Source organism: Tachysurus vachellii, chromosome 19 (assembly GCF_030014155.1).
Source record: "Tachysurus vachellii isolate PV-2020 chromosome 19, HZAU_Pvac_v1, whole genome shotgun sequence".
NCBI lineage: Eukaryota > Metazoa > Chordata > Actinopteri > Siluriformes > Bagridae > Tachysurus > Tachysurus vachellii.
Window position 1 is genome coordinate 20,746,884 of NC_083478.1, and position 22,918 is coordinate 20,769,801.

A 22,918-nucleotide genomic window follows, 5' to 3' on the forward strand; every position below is an offset into this window, starting at 1 on the left:
TAAATGTATTTAAATGAAACAAATCATTCACATATAATTAACAACCTCATGCAAATATTATAGATTTATAATATAGAATTCTGAGTGATGGATGTTATAGTATGTAGTGTGGCTTCATGTAAGTGTACAGCCTTCAGGGGGATGACTAATGGACACACTTCATGTGCAGAACAAACAGCTTTATGATTACTATTAATAAGCAAACTGAAAGTGATCATAAAAACTTGCTCAGAAATGAAAGTCAAACACACAGAGATTTGAGGAAACCCTTTAAACCCTTTGTATATCACACCGTAAGGGTCAACATGAAAGAAATGAAAGAATTACTTTTAGTTAACATGTTACAAGAGAGAGAGTGAGAGAAAGAGAGAGAGAGGGGTAAAGAGAGGGAGTGAGAGAGATGGGTGGATACAGAGAGAGTGAGAGAAAGAGAGTGTGAGAGAGAGAGAAGATACAAAGAGAAAGTGTAAGAGAGAGAGAGGGCGGTAAAGAGAGAGAGAGAGAGAGAGAGAGAGAGAGAGAGAGAGAGAGAGAGAGAGAGAGAGAGAGAGGATACAAAGAGAAAGTGTAAGAGAGAGGGGGGGTAGTGAGAGAGAGGGGGGATACAGAGAGAGTGAGAGAAAGAGAGATAGAGTGGGGGGGGTAAAGAGAGAGAGGGGTACAGAGAGAGAGAGAGAGAGAGAGAGAGAGAAAGAGAGAGAGACAGAGAGAGAGAGAGAGAGAGAGAGAGAGGGTAAAGAGAGAGAGTGAGAGAAAGAGAGAGACAGAGAGAGAGAGAGAGAGAGAGAGAGAGAGAGAGATATGATGACTAATAGACCCTTTTGTCTGTTTTATCTGCTTGTCAGAGGGTGTGACCTTGTAGTTATTGTAAAGGAAACAAAAAGCAGCTTCTGTCTATAAAACAGTTTACACAACGCTAAAGGAACTCAGCACGGCATTATATTTAATGATATTAACTTAACTTATGGCATTTTTTATTTGTTTTATGATTTATTGACTTATTGTTACTCATAATAATAGTATGTTTTATTCCTCTTTAATCTACAGCAGTACGCCAACACTAAACATTTAGATTTATTAACATTAGTTATTTACACAGTTTATTTATTGTGTGTTTGTAGTTCTATATGTTATCTGTGACACACCTTACCTGCTGCTTTCACTTTCCTTTCTACACATATACACGGTCGAGTCTTTCCAGCCAGCTGCTCACAGTTTAATGATGCTCATACATCTGATGAATGCGGAACAAAGTGGTTTTATTATTATTATTATTATTATTATTATTACTATTATTATTATTATTATTATTATTATTATTATTATTATTATTATAATAACCACCTTCGGGTGTGTTACTAGCTTTGTGCTGAATATAACCTATCATCAAGGCTTCATTGTTAAATCAACTTTCCTTTAGCAGAAGAATTTACTGATCTTCAGCAGTGTACATTGCAAAGTCATTTCAAAGAATAGACAATATAGAAAAGAAAAGCAGAAATTTTGAGAGATTTTGTAATAAATTTCTTCCTCCACTTCTTATTACCACAAAACTGCACATCGTCTTTCTCATCGTTCATTTTAAATACTGTTTCGTTTCTCCTTCATGTTCTCAGCTTCTCCAATCCAACGATAATGTAGTTCCCGGTTACTCTGCTGCTCATCTCTCTATGGGAAAGTTAAAGGAGCTGCAGGAACATCTGAGAAGGACTGGTCAGTATCTGCTTGTGTGTGACATCAATCTCCTGTATTCTTCACATATCTGGGCTACAGATTGGTTGGCAAGGCTGAGGATCTTTCTTATAGAGAGAACATCCAGGTCCACATAAATCTGAAGACATGAAGCAAAATGTGTCTGATCAGAAGAAGGTAGAACCTTTTAGTGTGAATCCTAAATAAAGATATGTTTGGAGCAAAAGCAGAAGAGCACGTTACCAAAAGCGGCCCATAACCTTTCTGAAGCATGGTGGTGGAGGCATCATGCTATGGCGCTGCTTCTCTACAGCTGTGACAGGGACTCTAGTAAAGATAAAGGAAATAATGGATAGAAAACACAAAATAAGAAGTTTTAAGCTTCAGAAGTTGCACTTTTCTTCATTCAGCATAATAACAACTAGACCGTAAATCACAATAAAGGAATTTATTTAGAAGAAAATCAACATTTCAGAATGTCACATTCAGAACATGCCTCTAGATCAGACCAACACACCTGTAGAATGACTTGAGCTGTGAACAATAAATCACCTGCAATATGATTTTTTTAAAGAAAGAGAATGATGTGCTGAGATGGTTAAAAGATGTAAACATAGAAATATCAGTTTAGTTTAGATCATTTTTTTGTTTCACGTTTAAATAAATGCATTTTTTTTAAAAAAGGTGATTTTTTAAAAAGTTTAAGTAGCCAAAGCCGTATAAATGGAGTGAGTAAATTGGTTAGTCAGCTTACAGAAAAGCTTATCTGTGGGACAGGAAATAGAATTAAACATTTCCTTCAAGGTGTCTGTTGTGTTGCAGTCACAGTACGTTGTGCTTGAGTTAGAAAGTTAGAACGACTGAACAGAAAAATCCAAATAAGGGAATCAACAATAAATGCATCAATACAATGAACTTCTTCAGCTCAAGATTTTTCCTGAAGATCTGTGGTTGATTGTAAGAGAAAATAAAACTGACTTGTATGTTTATTAAGTTCATTCATTCATTCATCTTCTACCGCTTATCCGAACTAGCTCGGGTCACGGGGAGCCTGTGCCTATCTCAGGCGTCATCGAGCATGAAGGCAGGATACACCCTGGACGGAGTGCCAACCCATCATAGGGCACACACACACTCTCATTCACTCACGCAATCACACACTACAGACAATTTTCCAGAGATGCCAATCAACCTACCATGCATGTCTTTGGACCAGGGGAGGAAACCGGAGTACCCGGAGGAAACCCCCGAGGCACGGGGAGAACATGCAAACTCCACACACACAAGGCGGAGGCGGGAAATCGAACCCCCAAACCTGGAGGTGTGAGGCGAACGTGCTAACCACTAAGCCACCGTGCCCCTGTTTATTAAGTTAAATAATAAAATGCTGAATATTTATTTTGCAGTTTCATGAATAAGATGAACTCCAGGGCTCTGTTCTTCACATGAGGGATTGTACTGCGTGCAGGGGTAATAAACAGACCTGATTTAATAAACAGGTTATAAGTGCGCTGTGATGAACGGAATGTGGTTTGTCAGTTTCCTGCCACGTTCCTGAGAAGATGAGGAGCGTAATTCCTCTAGAATTCATTTGTAAACCAGGGACCACTGCCTCAGATCTCTGTAAAAACATCTTTATTTATTTAAATGATTTTATTAAACACATCATGATAGAAAACTGAAATTCAGTCCAGCTCAATTCAAGTCGGTTTCAGTTTCTCCACATTCCTCGAGTGTGTCACAGGGGCGAGGTCACAATACAGTAATGCTGAAAAAACTTGTAAGGGTGTATTGTGTTCACTTCCTCTTAAATACTGAACACTGAAACACGAGAAGCTTGAGGAGCTTTTTGCCTTCTGAACTTCAAAGGAGATAATTTCTCCTTTAGAGAGAGAGAGAGAGAGAGAGAGAGAGAGAGAGAGAGCGTCGGAATGAGGGAGCGGCTGTTTATAGATGCAGTGATGTAAATGAGGACAACAACTAACTCACAACACACGACTCACACGACGACCTACAATCTGTCATTATTTAATAAATAGCACTTTAGTATCTCTGTTTTATCACGTTTATCATTTACTTGATATATATTTTATTTGATTTTATTGATTGGTGTGATTATAAACTGTATATAAACACCAGAGAGTGTTATTACGAATAATGTCCTTTCTATGGTCAGATACAGTCTGATAATTGTGTATTGATGAGGAGGTTGTTGTCCTCAGAGACCACATGGAGTTGATCCTTTCTTTTTTTTTCTTTCCCTTTCCCTGCTTTAAAGTTTTCAAAAAAAGCAACAAAACAAAACTGCAAAGCACACTGCAAGATGCCAGAAAGCTTCATGTCACATCTTTAACTTAGACTGGATCATAAAGTGCTGACACTGAAGACTCCTTCCATAAATGGTACACAAACGTCTGCTAACAAAGTCCCAGTGATCGAGCGGTTACTATAGAAATGATACCGTATAAGAAGCATCTTGTATAAGCTTATATGTTATATAAAAATAGAATTCTATGATTGTAGCTGCACTAATGTCAGAGCTGATGTTCTAGAAAGCACTCTTGGATTCATGATATCAATTGTGCCGTGACATTAAGAAAGTTATGTCTCCTACCTGACCAGTAGAACCACATCATGTTCATCCTCCACTCTGAATATTTTTACCACTTCTTACATTCCTCTTACTTCTAAGCCTTCTCCTCTTTACCCTTTAATTAACTTCTGAAACCTTTTAAACGTATTATATAAATAACAAATTACAAAAAATAACAAATATTTATAACAAATATATACATATATATTAAAAAAAGGCAAATTAGGAAAAAAGAAAGAAAAAAGGTCATTCTAGAGAAAAGGGGCGGAGTCAGAATAATGACTATGAAGGAAGTAAATGTAAATCTTTATTAGGGGAATATCTCTCTGTGCATCCTGCACATCTTCTGTTACCAGATTCATTTTAATCTTGCTTCACCTTCAGTTCCTATTTCAGTTCCTCCTTCACCTTCAGCTTCTCCAGTCCAACAACAATGAAGTTCCTACTGACACTGGTGCTCGTCTCTGCACTTTTCTCTGGAGGTAAGAACTCTCACATTCTCTCACAGAAACGTACCTTTAAATCACGGCTTGGTTTAAGAAGTTCCATGGTGTAATACAGGTGAAGTATTCTGCATTTATACACAATGTTGGCTGGAGGTGACGCATGGTGTGAGTGCTGCAATCTAATATCTATCTATCTATCTATCTATCTATCTATCTATCTATCTATCTATCTATCTATCTATCTATCTATCTATCTATTTATTTTACAGTGAGCTACACATTATACCAGTTGTAAACACTCACACTGTCCTATTCACCTTTAAGTTGTTTTATGAACCAAACCTTGAATAGAAGACAACACACTTCCTTTAGCGTACATTTATACATCTGCTTGTTCTGCAAAAGACTGAAGATACATTGATGACTGATGATATATGTTGTGGGTATCAGGTAGCAGGAGTTTTATCAGGTGTCTCTTTGAATTACAGTTAACGCCTTGAAAATGTCAATTTCATGAAACACAATAAATTTTCTTAACCACCAAGAAAGTGCATTGAAACCCAGATCTCACATGTGATCAGCTCTACAGCCAGAAAAACTGATGATATTAGCAAACAAAACAGACACAACATTCAATATACATCTATGTTGAATAGAGGTGTTTGTGATTTTATTTACAGTACAAGCTTCATGATTTCTGATATCTGTTGTTTATGTTACAGACAGACTCACTTATGTTACAGTTCTGTTTTACTCACTGTTTTGATGTTTTATTGTCAAAGGAGAAAAGGGACAGCTAACATTTTTATACCATTTACACAAGAGTGTATTTTATTTCATTCAATTCTGTTTTCAATTCACTCTTTTCCTTCTAGTGCTGTCGCTGATGTGTCTTAACTGCGTTAGTGGTCAATGTAGTGAGATTAACTGTCCAGACCAGTGTGCCAGTCTAACTGCGTTTGTAATGAACAGTAAGTGCATGTCTATATTTCATATTCAATGTATGTTTGTCAGAAATGTCCTGAACATTTACTATATTAATAATAAATCAGTTACCGAGTCATATTTTCTAATCACATTGCTAAATTTCATGTTTTGTAGATGGCAACAATAGAACCGCTGTTGTTAAGACTTGTGCAGTACCGGGCATTTGTTCACCTATGACTGCAAACCTGGGAGAAACAGTAATAACCAGCAATGCCATGTGCTGCAACACTACATTATGCAACAATGAAACACTGCCAGGTAAAAACAAAATGCGTTCGAAGGATTAAATGTAAAAATGTTCATTTCTACCAGTTTGGGTTTTTATATAGCCAAAGGCAGTAATCTGAGGAAGTACGTCACAGTTCGAGCTGCGTGCGATCAGGTCTGGTCAAGGAACCGATCGTGTTTTGTGTAAAGACTACGGCACAGCTGATTGGCTGATGGCAGGCGGACCGTGTTTAGGAATCTAGTTTGATTCTATCGACCGAATTTCACCTCGATCAGCTTACAGTTAATGAGAAACAGCTGCTTAAATGCGGTCAATCCTGAAAAACCTCTGCTGATAATAAAGCTTACTGAGAGTTAAACTATTCTCAACTTTAAATGAATTTAAAACGACAATTTTACATAGACAGCAGACCTACATTCTAATTTATTTATTCAGTGTATCTAAAGGTTTGGATTCATCCACTGGATAGAAATAGCTGATAGCAGTGTAATTTTGTTAAAGTTTGTATTTTAGATTTTTTTTTATAAATTATATATATTATTGGAGTAATTCTTGGTGATTTTATTTTATTTAAGTTCTTCCGCTTCCTTTGCCCAACGGGAGGATCTGTTACACCTGTATCAAAAATGACTGCACACAAACAGTGGACTGTGGAGGAAATGAAGACAGGTGCATTTCTGCTTCAGGTGAATAACTTTTTTTATCTCTGCATCTATTACATTTTATTTCCTCTGTGTATTTGGATATGTGTAGTGTTTTGTTCTTAATTCATTTACCTCTATCTCTCTCTCTCTCTATTATTCTTTATTACTCTCTCTCTCTCTTTCTCTCTCTCTCTCTCTCTCTCTCTATCTCTCTCTTCTCTCTCTCTATTATTCTCTCTCTCTCTCTTTCTCTCTCTCTTTATATTACTCCCTCTCTCTCTCTCTCTCTCTCTCTCTCTCTCTTCTCTCTCTCTCTCTATTATTCTCTCGCTCTCTATTCTCTATTACTCTCTCTCGCTTTCTCTCTCTCTCTCTTTCTATTACTCTCTCTCTCTATTACTCTCACTCTCTCTTTCTCTCTCTTTCTCTTTCTATTACTCTCTCTCTCTCTCTCTCTCTCTCTCTCTCTCAGGTACTGTATTAGGCACTACAGTGACCGTGAAAGGATGTGTAAATAAATCTTCCTGCAATGATTCTCAATCAGTAATCTCAGTGGGAAATAGCAGTGTAAGTGTTCAGTGTTGTGATGGGAACCTGTGTAACAGTGCTGAGATCTTCACCACGAGTTTCCTCCTCATGATCATCTCTCTACACTCCTCCTTGTTCTTCTCCTGAACTCTGCTGATCGAGTAGCTCACTAAAAACAGCATGCAGAAGACAGATCATTTTTATTTCATTTAAACTTCATCTCTGCTGTATTGCATTATCACATATAACGTATTTGTCATATGTAAATTACTGAGCTTTTCATTGTCTGTAGTCTCTTTATATCACTTTAGAGTTGGATATTGATCGTATTATCCCACTTGTGAATCTGCAAGAAATAAACTGATACATATTCATTTTGACTTTGTCTTTTTTTGAACTGCGATTTTGTCACAAAATCCTACCAAATGCTGTTATTTTCTTATTGCTATGAAATAGAGGGATGAGTGATGAGTAATGGGTTAAATCTTTCGAACAAAGGAGGCATGAGTTGAAGTGGTTTGGATTAATATTTGATTTAATATTTGTCCAAGGAGCAGTAATGTTTTACTGCCTTCATTGTTCATAAATCCATCAAACATCAGTAACCGGTTATGAGTTTATAATACAGAACAATCATATGGCATATTGTTTTGTTAGAATTCTTTATGTAAGCACTGTTATTCTGTACCAAATTATTATTTCTCATATTTTAATTTATTATTTTTTGTTATTTTCACATACAATCACACTACATTCTCTGGGTCAAACTTGATTATTGTACCTTGTTCATAAGATCTTTTACTTTTACTATATGTAAAGATTGAACTGAATTTCAAATCAGTGCAAATCAATTCATTTTAATATGTAAATGTTGAAAAACGAAAGCAGTCGATGTACTTAAGGCAGATTAATCCAAGGAGTGTTCAAAGACCTGGCTGGTTTAACCTATTAACTTCTACAGAACGTAGGATACTAATATAAAATATAAATATAATTGTAAACAAATATAAAACATTCTGTACAACAAAGAAATAAAAAAACAACTGAACAACTAAGATGCTGCTGCTGAACGGCCGATTGTCTGATTGTAGGTGATGTTTAGAAATGTAGATTCTATACACCAAATTTCAGCTCATTCATCTTACAGTTAATGAGAAACAGCTGCTTAAATGCAATCAACTCCTCATACAACATTCATTAATCTATTTTTCTAATTAGTACTCAGCTAAAATAAGAATTTTATCAATGTCCAAATATTTATAAATCTAAGTGTACATCTGAGGTCTTAATTTAACTTCTCAGGTCTGAATTTCTTTAACTTTTATATGTCTGCAAAGGCATTATGTTTTTATGTTTTTATGTTTTCCAGGAAACACAAAGTTAACTCTCTCCATTTATAATGAAATGAAACTTATGGTAAAGGTTGTGGGTTGTGCAATAAATCCCTCCTTCTATAAAACCCACCTCACTGAGCATCACCATAAAAACCAGGCTTTGTTTCAGACCGTTGCTCTTTAACTTCATCTGCTTCATCTTCAGACCTGAACATCTACAAGAAACACCAGCTATGAAGACTCAAGTCGTTCTGCTGCTTGTCTGCATGCTTTTCTCCAAAGGTAATGAAACTCACTGAAGAGAAATAGAGATAATAGAGAAAAATAAAGAAATAGAGAAAATAAATAGAATTAATTTCAAAATATTTTATCTTAAGATAAAACTTGAATTTTATACAAATAACTTTTTATTTTCATTCTGATTTGTTTTTGTTTTTTCTTCAGCCCTGTCACTGAATTGTTATCAGTGTCTGCCTTCACTAACTGGACCGTGTACCAATGAACAGACAACCTGTTCAGATCAGTGTGCCTCTTCAACTATTTCTGTTTTCACAAGTAAGTGTGTGTGTGTGTGTGTGTGTGTGTGTACATAACTAATATTGTATGTAGTGCGTTTATCTATACCTATAAATGATCTATGATCCTATCGTATCATGTTCTGCAGTTTTTCATTCATCTTTCACTCTAACACATAATACTGTATGTAACAGAAATGCTTATAATTTGATATAATTTGAAGGTTTTTTAATGGTGTGTAATGTGGATCGTCCTGTAGGTGGGACGAAGCAAGATATCAGTATGAAGACTTGCGGTGTTGAAGACTTGTGTGTAAGTGGCAGCATGAACATAGGAATAGTAAAAGTAACCAACAATGCCCAATGCTGCAGCACTAATCTGTGTAACAGTGGAACACCACCAGGTAAAACACAACACAACACAACACAACACAACACAACACAACACAACACAACACTCCTGAAATCTGCTCTGACATTAAACCTGTATCTTATTGAGTGTGTTGTATGTGTGCTATAACACCAGGATAAATAGATTATAGACTTTTCCCCAAATGTTCAGTTTATTTGTTTTATATTATGGCAGTAATTTTTGTTGATGTGTAGAACACAATGAGCCGCTTGTTTGATTAGATTTCTTTGTTAAGCTCTTCCCAAACAGGTTCCCAACGGGAGGGTGTGTTACACCTGTGACACGAACGACTGCTCAGCAAAAGTATACTGTGAAGGAAATGAAGATCGCTGCATCTCTGCTTCAGGTGAATATGATCATGTGTAGATAAGAAGTGTACACTTACAGATCTATCACAATATATCACAAAAACTGTATTAAATGTATAACTATCCTTTTTTAACCTTTCTCTTTCTCTCTCTCAGTTAAACAAGGGGGCAACACCGTGTCTATGAAAGGCTGTGTGTCCCAGGGCTTCTGTGTTGGTTCCGGATCATCAGGCGTGCCAGGAATCGGGTTAACGAGTGTGCATTGTTGTGAAGGGAATCTGTGTAACGGTGCTGAGGTCTTCACACTGAGCTTTGTCCTCATGATCGTCCCTCTGATCTCCTCCATTCTCTTCTCCTGAACTCTCAGAGTTATCGACATGAAATACAAATAGAAATATCAGATTAGGTCAGATTGTTTTTTATTTTGGACTGCTTTTTGGAAAAATTGTGAAATTTAAAAAAAAAAAAAAGATATGCAGAAAAATCTAGATAAATTAATAGAGTTTGAAATGTAATAAACTTTACTCGTCAATAAGCTTGTTTTTTTATATCCATTTTTTTATATCTTTTGGTGAAACCTGCATTTTGATGTTCATGGTCATTACATTTCTGTAATAAAGTGAAATGCAGACTTCTGTGTATATATGTGTCAGATCTTACTTCTGAAAAATGACATTTCTATACAATTTTAAACACTTTTAGACAGATTGTTAGTTAGGTTTTTTTTCTCAAAAATGATCTATTAATGATATATTCTGATCTTATTACAGTAACTATTTAAGATTTAGTTTTTGGGGAAAAAAGGAGAAAGAGAGCTTTTCTGCTTTATTCAGACTTGTTCAAGCTGACTGTCTAGTCAGTGCACTGAAAAATACATTGAAGTTAGATTTTCTTAAGAAAAGTGAGGTATCAACATCCATATATTAAGTCTTAGTTCAATTAAACTACACATTCTGTATCGTAAGTAAGTTGATAAGGCATCAAGGATTGTTTAACTAGCAAACAATTTAACTAGCAAAAAAAAAAAAAATACAATTTTTGCACTATATCATTTCAACACTGCATCAAAAACAGGATGTGTGCACCAGTTCATATACCACAGAGTCTGGTCTGTATGAATTGTGGTCGCGTGATCATCAAAAGCATACAGCTGAAGAAATCTGACACCATGCAACAAGGTTAACATAGAGCAGATTATAAAAGGACATTTTCTATCATCAAAAAAAAAAAAGCTATTCAGACAGTCAAGGGATTATCCAGGATTACTACATCATTGTTCCTAATAATGTGGCCTGTGTTTTGTGTGTGTGTGTAGAAAAACATTTGTATTAGAAAGCAGTTGGAATTTTAATAACCAAAGAAACAACTTACATTTTTTTGCAGATTAAACTGTATATGAGTTTTATATACAGACTGAAAACACATATAAGGAATAAATTAATATATTTTTAGTCTATTTTCTGTCACAGAAAAAAAAACTGTACTTAGGCTTATAGCAATAGAATAGTGTGTGTGTAAACAACACTGAACAAGTCTAAACTCAGCACAATTTTATAATGTGTTTAGGATGTAGTCGACTTCGAAAGGGAAAGTTAAATCTCTTTTCTTCTCAGGAAACCAGAATAAGACACATTAAGGGAATCTGCAGAAAACCGCTCTGTACATGTCCCTATATACGTCTCGGTAAAAAAAAAATCTCAGACATTTACTCACATCTTAACCTCATTTCCTTCATCTAAACATCTTCTATAACACCAACCATGAAGATGCAAGTCTGTCAGTCTGCTGCTCATCTCCAGGCTTCTCTTCAAATGTAATGATAACGAACATATTGTTGAATTTTTGCATAATAATTAAAATTGTTTAATATATTGTTGAATTATTGCAAGTTTTTCATGTTTTTTCATTTTCATTCTCATTTTGTCTTTAGTGATGTTACTGATTTGTGACACTGGAGACTCCTTCCATAAATGTTACATAAGCATAAAAATCTCCATATAAAGATAACAAACTTTACTCTGTTAAATAACTACTTTATTTATTTGTTAAGTACTTTACAACTTGATCAATTTGATTTGATTAAATGTAATAATAGTTTGAGGAGTTATGTTATGAATTTCCTTGCCAGGTCCTGAAAATATTTTACATTTACAGTACATTTACAGCATTTGGCAGACACCCTTATCCAGAGCGACGTACTGTACATAAGCGCTTAAATCTCTAACATTGAATACATTAATGCTGGATCACTAAGTTACATACTTAAGATACCATGAGTTTAAAACATTTGTTCAGAGTTACAATGAAAAAGTGTCAAAGGTGTTTTTTTTTTTTTAAATGCAAAAGATAAGGAAAGAAGTGCTAGTTGAAGTGTTTCCTGAATAAGTAGGTCTTCAACAGTCGCTTGAAAATAGCCAGGACCTCTAGGGGAAGTTCATTCCACCACCTTGGTGCCAGTACAGAGAAGAGTCTTGTAGTATATTTCACTCATCCAACTAGTTTTTATGCTATTTGGTTCTTTTAGACAACTGTGTGTGTGTGTGTGTGTGTGTGTGTGTGTGTGTGTGTGTGTGTGTGTGTGTGTGTGTGTGTGTGTGTGTGTGTGTGTGAATTAAAACATTAGATGATGCGATGTAAAGTCAGGAAAGGGAGACATCTGGTGGACAAATGCTGCAATTGCATGGGCTACTAAGTCTTGAGGAGGTGAAAAAACGAGGTTAAGGAGGTTAAGGTGTTGGGCTACTGATCGGAAGGTCATGGGTTCGAACCCCAGGTCCACCAAGCTGCCACTGCTGGGCCCCTGAGCAAGGCCCTTAACCCTCAGTTGCTCAGTTGTAAGTCACTCTGGATAAGGGTGTCTGCTAAATGCTGTAAATGTAAATGTAAATTAAAACGTTGACCTTTTAGAAACAATACAGGACCTGAGCCATTTTACAGATCTAATGTGCCTTGTGGTTTGTGACCAAGAACAAAGCAAATAAATCTATTAAATTATTATTGTATGTTTATTGATCGTGGGTTGTTGTTGTTTTTTTAGTCATATTTTCAGTCTTTTTTACACCCAAGTTTAGGTTAGATTTAAGTTTTAAAGTACAAAGAAAATTTAAATGCATCCCAGCAGTGATGCAAATGAACTTATTAAGTGTTATAAACATTATACAGAGTAATACATGCAGCATGATACAGTCGATACAGACAGAGATTACAGTTATTCACATGCCATAACGTGCAAATATCAGTCTGATATAAATAATTGTAGTTAGTAATTCAATAATTGCAGTAATGTGCCAGTACTTGACAATAATTACAGATAATAGCAGTAGTGTACAGTACAGTACAAGAGGGTGACTAATGTGAGGTTTAGTTGTTAGGTGAAAGGTAACGCTGGAGGGAGAATGCTGCTTGTAAGGGGATGTCCATGGTGTGGATGTGAGGAGTCCCGTTCAAGCAAGGCTTTGATAGATGTCAGTAATGTTGGAACTCTCTTTTCACTTCCTGCTGTAGTGCCCTCAGGTTGTTGTACCTCACTGTGATGTAGTTTGTAAAGGGTCTTTCACCGGCACAGAGACAGAAGTTCACAATGATCCGAGGAGCAAGATTAACTTTCTTTTTTCTCCTCAGGATGTACAGGTGTTGTCGAGAGAGTAGGCATTGAGGTTCCTGGAAAAGATCAGCGGAGATGAACAGCGAAAAGATCAGTGGACACAGAAGAACAGGGAACACGCTCTTCCTCTGTCCTATTAATGTATGAGGTTGTGCTGTATAAATAACAACTAAATTACATTATTTTTCCTGCACTGCATCCATCTTCTCTGATGTAACCTGATGCTCTGTTGTTCCAGTTCAGCAGGTTTTTTATGTGGGGTGGAAACAATTCCTCCTGCACAAAAACAGCTTTCTCTGTAGTGGAAGCTCACGGTTCAGGAACAGGCCAAGGTCTCTAAAGGGAATCTGTGTTATTGTACAAAAAAAAAAAAAAAGACTTGCCAGTGGAAAAATGCATATGTCTCATGACTGGGCAAATTGAATCTGGAAAATGTCACTATAAAAGTGATACAGCTGGTCATGGAGATTCTCACAGAGCAGCTTTATTCCTGACCGATACAAAGTGCTGTTGGACACTCGGCCCGTGAAGCTTCAGGATCCTTTCATAGGGAAAGAAGAGCCTTCTGATTACTGAGAATCATGTAATTATGTAAATTAACATAAAATAAAATCAGTTGCTGTTTGTAATTTAACCCTTTATTTCTCTCTCTCTCTCTCTCTCTCTCTCTCTCTCTCTCTCTCTCTCTCTCTCTCTCTCTCAGTTCAAGTACACAGCTTTACTGTGGCTGTGAAAGGACGTGTCTCCAGCAGCTTCTACAAAATTTAATACAAAATGCATCAAGTATCATTACATCATGATACATGATATGTTGTGAGGGGAATCTGTGTAACAGCGATGTGAACAATACAGGAAGCTCCTGGGGTAACAGTGCCGAGATCTTCACGCTGAGTTTCTTCCTCATGATCGTCCCTCTGCTCTTCTCCATCCTCTTCTCGTGAACTTAGAGCTGATAAAGTTGCTACTTAAGGCAGAATCTACTTTAAAGGCAAAAACAGAAATAGGATGGGAATAGAAATATACGTTAATTTTTGGGTGCCATGTGCTTTTTTATTTGTCTTAATACAAACGGATTGAAAGACAAGAATTCTGTTTGTGATTCTGTTTGTAAGCAGTAAAATCCGTACACACGACTCAACTAACAAGTAAGCAAAGGAATATTGAAATTCAACAAAGACTGTAGATCGTTTTTAAAACTAATGTAATCAGACTGCTTTGTGGTGTGCATGTTTATTCAATATCCAGTATGTACTAAAGAATCCAATCTTCTGTTATTCTGTGGCTTAAATAAGAAGCTCAGAGTACTTTATAAATATTCATGTAGATTATTAGGAGTTGGAATTTATTCAGGTTCAGTTTATTCAGTTAGCTCTTTCAATCCTGTGTGTGTGTGTGTATGTGTGTGCGTGTGTGTGCGTGCGTGTGTGTGTTTATGTTTATGAGAAGCAGACATCCTGCCCCGTTACAATCCTTGAACAAACAAGGATCTATTGGCTTATTCATGTCGTTCTTTAAGTTCTCCTTCTATTTTAATAATAATAATAATAATAATAATAATAATAATAATAATAATAATAATAATGATAATTGAGTGGATAAAAAAAAAATACTTTTAAAAAACTCACCGGCTCCATTTACTGGTTTAATGTAAACGAATCAGTGAACGAATCTACTCCTTGAAACGAATCAATAGATTTGAGTCACTGAGATGAATCGAAATTACCACCGGCTATTTTCTGTGGTCTGGCACTTACAGTAGATCTGGAATGCAGTCGAGGATAAGCCGTGACTATAAAAATCACAATGAGTCACATAAAAACTACACATCCAGGGATGGACACGGACAAAAAGCAGACTGGGAGTCTTACATTTACCCAGTTCACTCCTTACACCCAACCAATAACAATAAATAAATAAATAAATAATAATATAAACATCAGACATCAGAATCAGGAATTTTAGTTATTTTGACCATGACATGGTTTTTCAAAAACTGCTGTTCTAGGATTTTCACACAAAAACAAAAAAGAGTTCATACAATGGTAAAAACAGCAACAACAACAACAACAACAACAAGTTCTGTGAGAGAAAATATAATGGATACAGGCCCAGCCCTGGGCATAGGACCAAAATAACTGGGGCACCGCACGAGAGGTTTTTTCCCCATCAGAAAGTCCATCATGCAATCCTACACCCATACATTAAGCAATATTACTTCTGCAGTTAACATAATTTTAGTACTGATAGATCATTGAACTGATTAAAATGAGTTAGAATTTTGTTAGAATTACTGTTAAAAAAGAAAATCATAAGATGATGTGTTTCTGCATCAGCGTATTGCATTCACTTGAGGAAAAAAAGTTTTTCATGAAAAATTTATCTCATAATTCTGAGATAATTAACTCGTTAATTCAGAAAAACAGTAGATTTTTTTTTCCTCAAGTGAATGCAATACGCTTACTAAGAAAAAAACCTTATAATAAATCCCACCCTCTGTAAACACACCCCTCTGCACATCTCCATAAAAAAAAAACAGGCTTTTTCTCTGACCGTACTCACATCTTAACCTCATCCGCTTCATCTTCAGACCTAAACTTCTACAAAAAATTATAAACTTCTACAAAAACGCCAAACATGAAGATGATTCAAGTCAGTCTGCTGCTCACATGCATGCTTTTCTCCAAAGGTAACGAAGCGCACATGGAGCTCTTTTCAGTATTTATTTCTTTCTACTATCCTTTTTTTCACTATGCTCTGTTTTTCATTCTTCTTTTTCTTTAGCTTTGTCACTGAATTGTTATCAGTGTGTGTCATCATCGTCTGTGGAATGTTCAAAAGAACAGGTAACCTGTCCGGATCAATGTTTCGCTGCCACCACTTCTGTGTACTTAAGTAAGTAAAATACATTTTTACTGCTATACTACAGGAAAGTAAACGTCTCTCTCTCTCTCTCTCTCTCTCTCTCTCTCTCTCTCTCTCTCTCTCTCTCACACACACACACACACACACACACACACACACACACACATATATATATATATATATATATATATATATATATATATATATATATATATATATATATAAATTCTACACACAATAACTTCTAATAGTCCAGAGAGCTACATAGGTTTACACACCCACAATAATTTGCGGCTTGTCACGTTTTTAGTTTTTATGCAATGAAATACTATACAGAAAAAATAAATAAAGTAAGTTGAAACTTGTACTCGCTGTAATAATGCAGGCAATTGTAAGCGGGCTGCTTTTTCCATGACGGCAGGGTGTGGCTTTGTGTCAGATTAACCGTTATTTTCATGCTGCGCCACTGCGCCATTACGCGCTCCGAGCGCAGGAGAGCACTTCATGTACAGTTCAAAGCCAAAGTGGTCATATGGAAGTCACTGATAGATTAGATCACACTGATTAACACTTAACACTGATTAAAATATAGGTAGTAGAACTTTGTGCCATTTAAGTATTGCCTGTAAAAACAGTACAGCTGTTATCTATTATCTGTTAACATGGCGTATCCTTCACCTTCTCTGTCTACACACTTCTCAGTCTTTCTAACAAAAATCGTAGTCTGTGTAAACTGCTTATCAGCATGACCAGGCTGGGTCTGGATCTGGTCACACAGCAGTGTTTGTAGAAAGCCAATTTCTATCTAAATGTAATACAACATATCTAAATGTAATACAACTTTGTGTTGTTGAAGTGTGTATCTTTGTGTTCTGTTTTCGTTCATCTGTTGTTCAGTCGTTCTTTTTTATTCCCATTCTCTCCTCATAGTTCACACCAAAGTTATTAGTGTCTGCCATGTTGCTATAAAGAACAGGAATGCTGCTTTTTGTTTGTTTGTATGTTTGCTTGTGTATCTGGGTGTTGTATCGAGCATGTTTGGACATGCTCATCTCACTCTCCTCATTAAAATCTTAGGAGATCAGCAGTTTCTGAAAAACCCAAACCAACCTGTTTTTCTCTTTTCTTATGGATCTCATTATCGACGAAATCAAATGTTTACCTACTTCAGGATTACACTATACACCATTTTACTTTTTGAGCAGCAAATAACAATGTGCAAAGTTCAAGCTCAGTACTAATAATAGTTAGTTATTATGTTGGCTTTGTAGAAGCCAACATTCTGTTTTCCTATTTAAGCTTAGACAAAATTTTATCAAGAGTAACTCCTCCTAGGGCTTTCGAGCCACATACATCAAATTCGGATATGTTGTAGACGCTGGTCTGAAGTTTGTTGCTTTTACTTTTCTAAGCGATCTGAGTACCGGTACTTCCGGTACCGGGTCTCAAAGTGGCCTTTTTCCCATAGACTCCCATTATAAAATTTGGAGGTTTATAACTCGGCAAGCTTTCGAACTATCTACACCAAACTCGACCAGCTCCTTTAGGGTGATACTCTGAACAAAGTGTTAAATTGGTGTACCGACTGGCCTTCCGGTTGTGCTGCAGCGCCGCCCCTAATATATGCAAAATCAAAAAACTTTTTACAACATGGACATGTGACATATCAAAACACTCAGAACAATGAGGGGAATTTCCTCACGGGTATTCTGATGACGTCACATGCTCCACTTACCTCCAAATGTTTTGGCACCCTAGCTTTCTGTAAAAGCACTGGCCTTTGCGAATACTTGCATCGTCGAAGCCAACATCAAAGTTTGTCACGACGAACTTTACAAATCTAGTTTATAGTTACAGTAGTGTGAAAAAGTGTTTGCCCCTTCCTGAGTTTCTTTTTTTTCACATTTGTCACACTTTAATGTTTTAGATCATCAAACAAATGTAAATATTAGTCAAAGATAACACAAGTAAACACAAAATGGAGTTTTTAAATGAAGGGAAAACAAAATCCAAACCCTCATGGCCCTGTGTGAAAAAATGTCCACCCAGTTAAAACATAACTTAACTGTGGTTTATCACACCTGAGTTCAATTTCTCTAGCCACACCCAGGCCTGATTACTGCCACACCTGCTCGCAATCAATAAATCACTTAAATAAGACCTGATTGAAGTGACAAAAGATAATCAAAAGCTACACATCATGCCGAGATCCAAAGAAATTCTGGAACAAATGAGAAAGTATTTCTTTCTCAACAATTCTGTGATGAGTGGACCAAAATTCCTCCACAGCCTCAGCTGTAACAGACTCACTGCAAGTTATCACAAACGCTTTATTTGCTTTTCTTGATGCTAAAGGTGGACCAACCAGTTATTAGGATTAGGGGGCAAACACTTTTTCACACAGCGCCATGAGGGTTTGGATTTTGTTTTCCCTTAATAATAAAAAAAAAAACTTTTTATTTAAAAACTGTATGTTGTGTTTACTTGTGTTATCTTCAACTAATATTTTAAATTTGTTTGATAATCTGAAACATTAAAGTGTGACAAACATGCAAAAAAATAAAAAAGCAGAAAGGGGCAAAGACTTTTTCACAACACTTTATATTAGTGTAGAATCCGTGTTCATGTCTGTCTGTGGAATGTTCTATACTGTAGGTGGTACAATGATGTCAGAGATCAATTCGAAGACTTGTGGTGTGGCAGAAATGTGTGTAAGCTGGAGCATGAACCTGGGAATAATGAAAGTGACCAACAATGCCAAATGCTGCAAGACTAATCTGTGTAACAGTGAAACAATTCCAGGTAAAACAACACACTCTTAAAAGCAGTTCAGTGAACTTTATTTATTTGATTAACATAAGCGTAGTCGAAGGTATTATTGCAGTAATTCTTGGTGATGCTTGAGACACACAGCTGCTTATTTGATATGATTTCTTTGTTAAGCCCCATCCAAGCAGGTGCCCAATGGGAAAAGGTGTTATACCTGTGAGAGCGACAACTGCAAAGCATCATTGAACTGTGAAGGAGATGAAGATCACTGCATCTCTGCATCAGGTAATGGAAAATGAATGTGAACCCATAACTAGACAAGTAAACTGCAATGTGTAACACACAAACACACACACACACACACACACACACACACACACACACACTCACTTCAATGCTGTTTTGCACATCACTATTTAATTGCTGCCATCAACTGCTGCTACTGAATGTTTACAAGAATCCTCTTATTGTGTCCATGCTCTTAACTGCACAATGATGTACAGTGTAGTACAGACCACACTGGTCGGCGCTGTGTGTATCTTTCATTACACGGTTTCCTGCATCAGCTACAGTATATATGTTGAAATGACAATAAAAGCTTCTTAAAAAAAAATTTATATACTGTATTATACCGAATAAACATGTATACTGTTCTAAACATTTATTTTTCTCTATCACACAGGACTTTGATGTATATTTATGATGATTGCTCTTTATTTTATTATTTCCATACTTCTCTCTCTCAGTTCAACAAGGGGGAAACACCATGTCAGCGAAAGGATGTGTGTCCAAGAGCTTATGTGATATGTCTAAAAAAGAGAGCGTTTCAGGAATCGGCATAACGAAGTTTCAGTGTTGTGAGGGGAACTTCTGTAACGGTGCTGAGATCTTCACACTGAGTTTCCTCCTCATGATCGTCCCTCTGATCTCCTCCATCCTCTTCTCCTAAACTATGAGCTGATGAAGGATGTTACAGCATTATTACAAGGCTTGTCTAATCACACTAAGCAGAAGTCTGCTTATATTCTTTGTTGGTATATATATATAATGTCATATCCTGCTAAATGTATCAGATGTGTCTCATTGTTCTGTTAGGAGACTGTGTGATGATGATGATGATGATGATTAAGATAAAACCTGTATGCACAGAACCACAAAGAAAAAATGCAAAAGTCCCAAAAATCATCACCAAGAACCAAAGTCCTGTAATCAACTGAATATTACTCAGGTTTATAGATTTTTTTAAACCATTTTAATATAAAATAAATTGCTGTGTATGGAACATTTTTATGCTTTAATGGGAGAGAAGCAAATTACTTGATGTTTATCTGCTCATCAAATAAAGAAACATACATATTAAAAAAAGTCTTATTTTTGTACCGTAGACATTTAGTTAATGTAATAAAAATGATTAAAAAGGAAGTTGGAATGATTTGGAGGTTTAATAAATAGCATAAATGTGAATCGTGTAATATTTACTTCAAGTAGTTCAGTAGTCTGTAGTCTGTGATTTTGGGCAAATTTCTACAAAGAATACATTTTATAAATGAAAAAATATATAGTTGCAGTTTATTTGCAGATGGCAGTTAATGCTAGCTTAAGCAAAAGCAAACCTGCTAGTTTAATGCTAACGTCTGATATTTTCACACATATAAATATATAGTTTCTAATTATTACTTAAATATCATCCATATTGTCCCTATTCATTCACCTTCACTTCCACTATCATGCCTTTTCTCCTCCTCCCCCTCTCTCCATACACACACCCTATGATACATCTCCATAAAAACCAGGCTTTCTCTCAGTCCATCGTCACGTCTGAATTCAGTCAGCTTCATCTTCACGCTTCGGCTTCCACAAAAACGCCGATCATGAAGACTCGAGTCATACTGCATGCTTCTCTCCACAGGTAATGAAGGTCACATTTCCAATAGAGGAAACAGAACCTTTAAATCGTCGTCACTGGCTGAACTGAGCTCTCTCTCTGTTCTTCATGTTCGTACTCATGTTTGTTCAACGCTGTCACTGATTTGTCACCAGTGTGCAGCATCGGTGTCTGGAACCTGTCACAGTTTACGTCCTGTATAGTTCAGCGTCTGACATTGACCACATCTGTGTACGCAAGTAAGTGCAGGTCTATGTTAATATTATAATTATCTATCAATCTATCTGTAATGTAATAAAATAATATTTTACTTGAGCCTGAGAGTGAGACTCATAATCTCAGAGCAACTCTGAACAAGGAAAATACAACTTTTATCTTAGAGAGGAGGCGGGGCTTAAACCTGTTACTAGGTGACACATTCTTACGAAGACTGTGATTGGTTGTCGAATAAAAAAAAATATGGGTGTGTTTTTAAAATCTGGTCTATTATAAACCTTCACTTTGTCTCTATGTGGAGATATTTGAGTCTATATTGTGTAGGGATTATGTTTGTGACTGATTGTATTAGAGATGTTATATCCATAACATCCATCCATTCATCCATCCAGCTCTTCCCCCAGACTCTTCCTCAACACTTCCAGCTCAACACTTCCTCCATACTCCAGGGGAATACCGAGGCGTTCCCAGGCCAGCCAAGAGACATAGTCCCTCCAGCTTAAATGTAAGTGTAAACATCTCCGACACAGAGCACTGTGCTCTGTCTAAGATGTTATCTCTAATATGATTGGTCAGTAAAATAATCCCTACACGATCTAATCTGTATCATCTTATTAACTCTCATTATATAATGACTATCATTATATAATAACTATCATTATTAAATATTATATACAACACATTTCTTCTCCCTCTTCACCTTTCAGCCATTTTCTCCTCTGATAAAGAAACTCTTAAATCTCTTAAAATCCTCCTCACGTCACCTAACACTTTTTGGCCTTATGAGCTCTTTTAAAGGTTAAGATGCTTTATGAATAACTTTTATCTTTACTGGGATCTTCTCTTTAATTTTAAGCGGAAAGGATTTTCTTAGTATTTTTTTTTTGTCACTAGGCGAAACTCTTTACACTGAGAATGTTCATGAATAGAGACGTTTTCCTTTCTTTCAGTTTCAGTCGTTTTTATTCTTATTTTTAATCTTATTTCATCTTTGCCAGTAAATTCTTATCAGCACAAAATGAGATTAAAAGATCTCCATCTCTTGCGAGACACACAGCAATAAGATTTTTTGTTTGAATTGGTTTGTTTATGAAGCTCTTCCAGGGTGTGGTGTACAGGAAGTAAAGATCACTGCATCACTGCATCTTGTTCCTCTTCATGGATAAGTTTATTTAAGCTAATAAAATTGGCCGTGTCCCAGAGGACAGCAGTTTTGGTCATTTTGGTTTCATGCTCCATTTATAGCACAGGACTTTTCCCACTATTACAATTTATTAAGAGCACATTGCTTTTTTAGTTAATGTTGTATATTCTGAAGATTTTCCCAAGACTTTGTTTTTGTTTTTTTTTTTAAAAAAAAAGGGTTGTTAGAAGGTGCTGACACTGAAGACACTTTCAGTTCCTTTTTGATTACTGATGATGACTGAAAGTGATAAAGTGAAATTTTGTAGTTTCGAGTTCCTAAAATAATTTGGGATCTGCATATGACTGCAGTAATTCTCTCTCTCTCTCTCTCTCTCTCTCTCTCTCTCTCTCTCTCTCTCTCTGTCCCTCTCTCTCTCTCTCTCTCTCTCTCTCTCTCTCTCTGTCTCTCTCTCTCTCTCTCTCTTTCTCTTTCTCTCTCTCCCCCTCTCTCTCTGTCTCTCTCTCTCTCTGTCTCTCTCTCTCTCTCTTGCTAGCTCTCCCCCTTCTCTCTCTCTGTGTCTCCCCCCCTCTTGCTCGCTCTCCCCCCTTCTCTCTCTCTCTCCCTCTCTCTCTGTCTCTCTCTCTCCCTCCCTCTCTGTCTCTCTCTCTCTCTCTTGCTCGCTCTCCCCCCTTCTCTCTCTCTGTCTCTCTCTCTCTCCCTCTCTCTCTCTTGCTTGCTCCCCCTTTTCTCTCTCTCTCTCTCTCTCTC

The 22,918-nt window shown here is 36.4% G+C and overlaps 3 protein-coding genes across 3 annotated transcripts; all 3 read left to right on the top strand.

Moving 5' to 3' along the window:
- The first annotated feature begins 1,371 nt into the window (after positions 1 to 1,371).
- Positions 1,372 to 7,499, top strand: LOC132862260 (urokinase plasminogen activator surface receptor-like). Its single transcript, XM_060894203.1, has 6 exons — positions 1,372 to 1,713; positions 4,670 to 4,767; positions 5,607 to 5,702; positions 5,833 to 5,976; positions 6,523 to 6,633; positions 7,064 to 7,499. Exons 2-6 carry the CDS (start codon positions 4,719 to 4,721, stop codon positions 7,264 to 7,266), a joined length of 603 nt encoding a protein of 200 aa, XP_060750186.1. The 5' UTR covers positions 1,372 to 1,713; positions 4,670 to 4,718; the 3' UTR covers positions 7,267 to 7,499.
- A 1,077-nt stretch (positions 7,500 to 8,576) lies between these two features.
- Positions 8,577 to 10,329, top strand: LOC132862113 (urokinase plasminogen activator surface receptor-like). Its single transcript, XM_060893981.1, has 5 exons — positions 8,577 to 8,735; positions 8,898 to 9,008; positions 9,229 to 9,372; positions 9,616 to 9,726; positions 9,845 to 10,329. The coding sequence occupies exons 1-5, from the start codon at positions 8,687 to 8,689 to the stop codon at positions 10,045 to 10,047; spliced, it is 618 nt and encodes a 205-aa protein (XP_060749964.1). The 5' UTR covers positions 8,577 to 8,686; the 3' UTR covers positions 10,048 to 10,329.
- Positions 10,330 to 15,818: 5,489 nt separating this feature from the next.
- LOC132862097 (urokinase plasminogen activator surface receptor-like) lies at positions 15,819 to 20,288 on the top strand. The gene is made up of 5 exons (XM_060893949.1): positions 15,819 to 15,978; positions 16,074 to 16,184; positions 18,810 to 18,956; positions 19,098 to 19,208; positions 19,670 to 20,288. Exons 1-5 carry the CDS (start codon positions 15,927 to 15,929, stop codon positions 19,870 to 19,872), a joined length of 624 nt encoding a protein of 207 aa, XP_060749932.1. The 5' UTR covers positions 15,819 to 15,926; the 3' UTR covers positions 19,873 to 20,288.
- Positions 20,289 to 22,918: the final 2,630 nt, after the last annotated feature.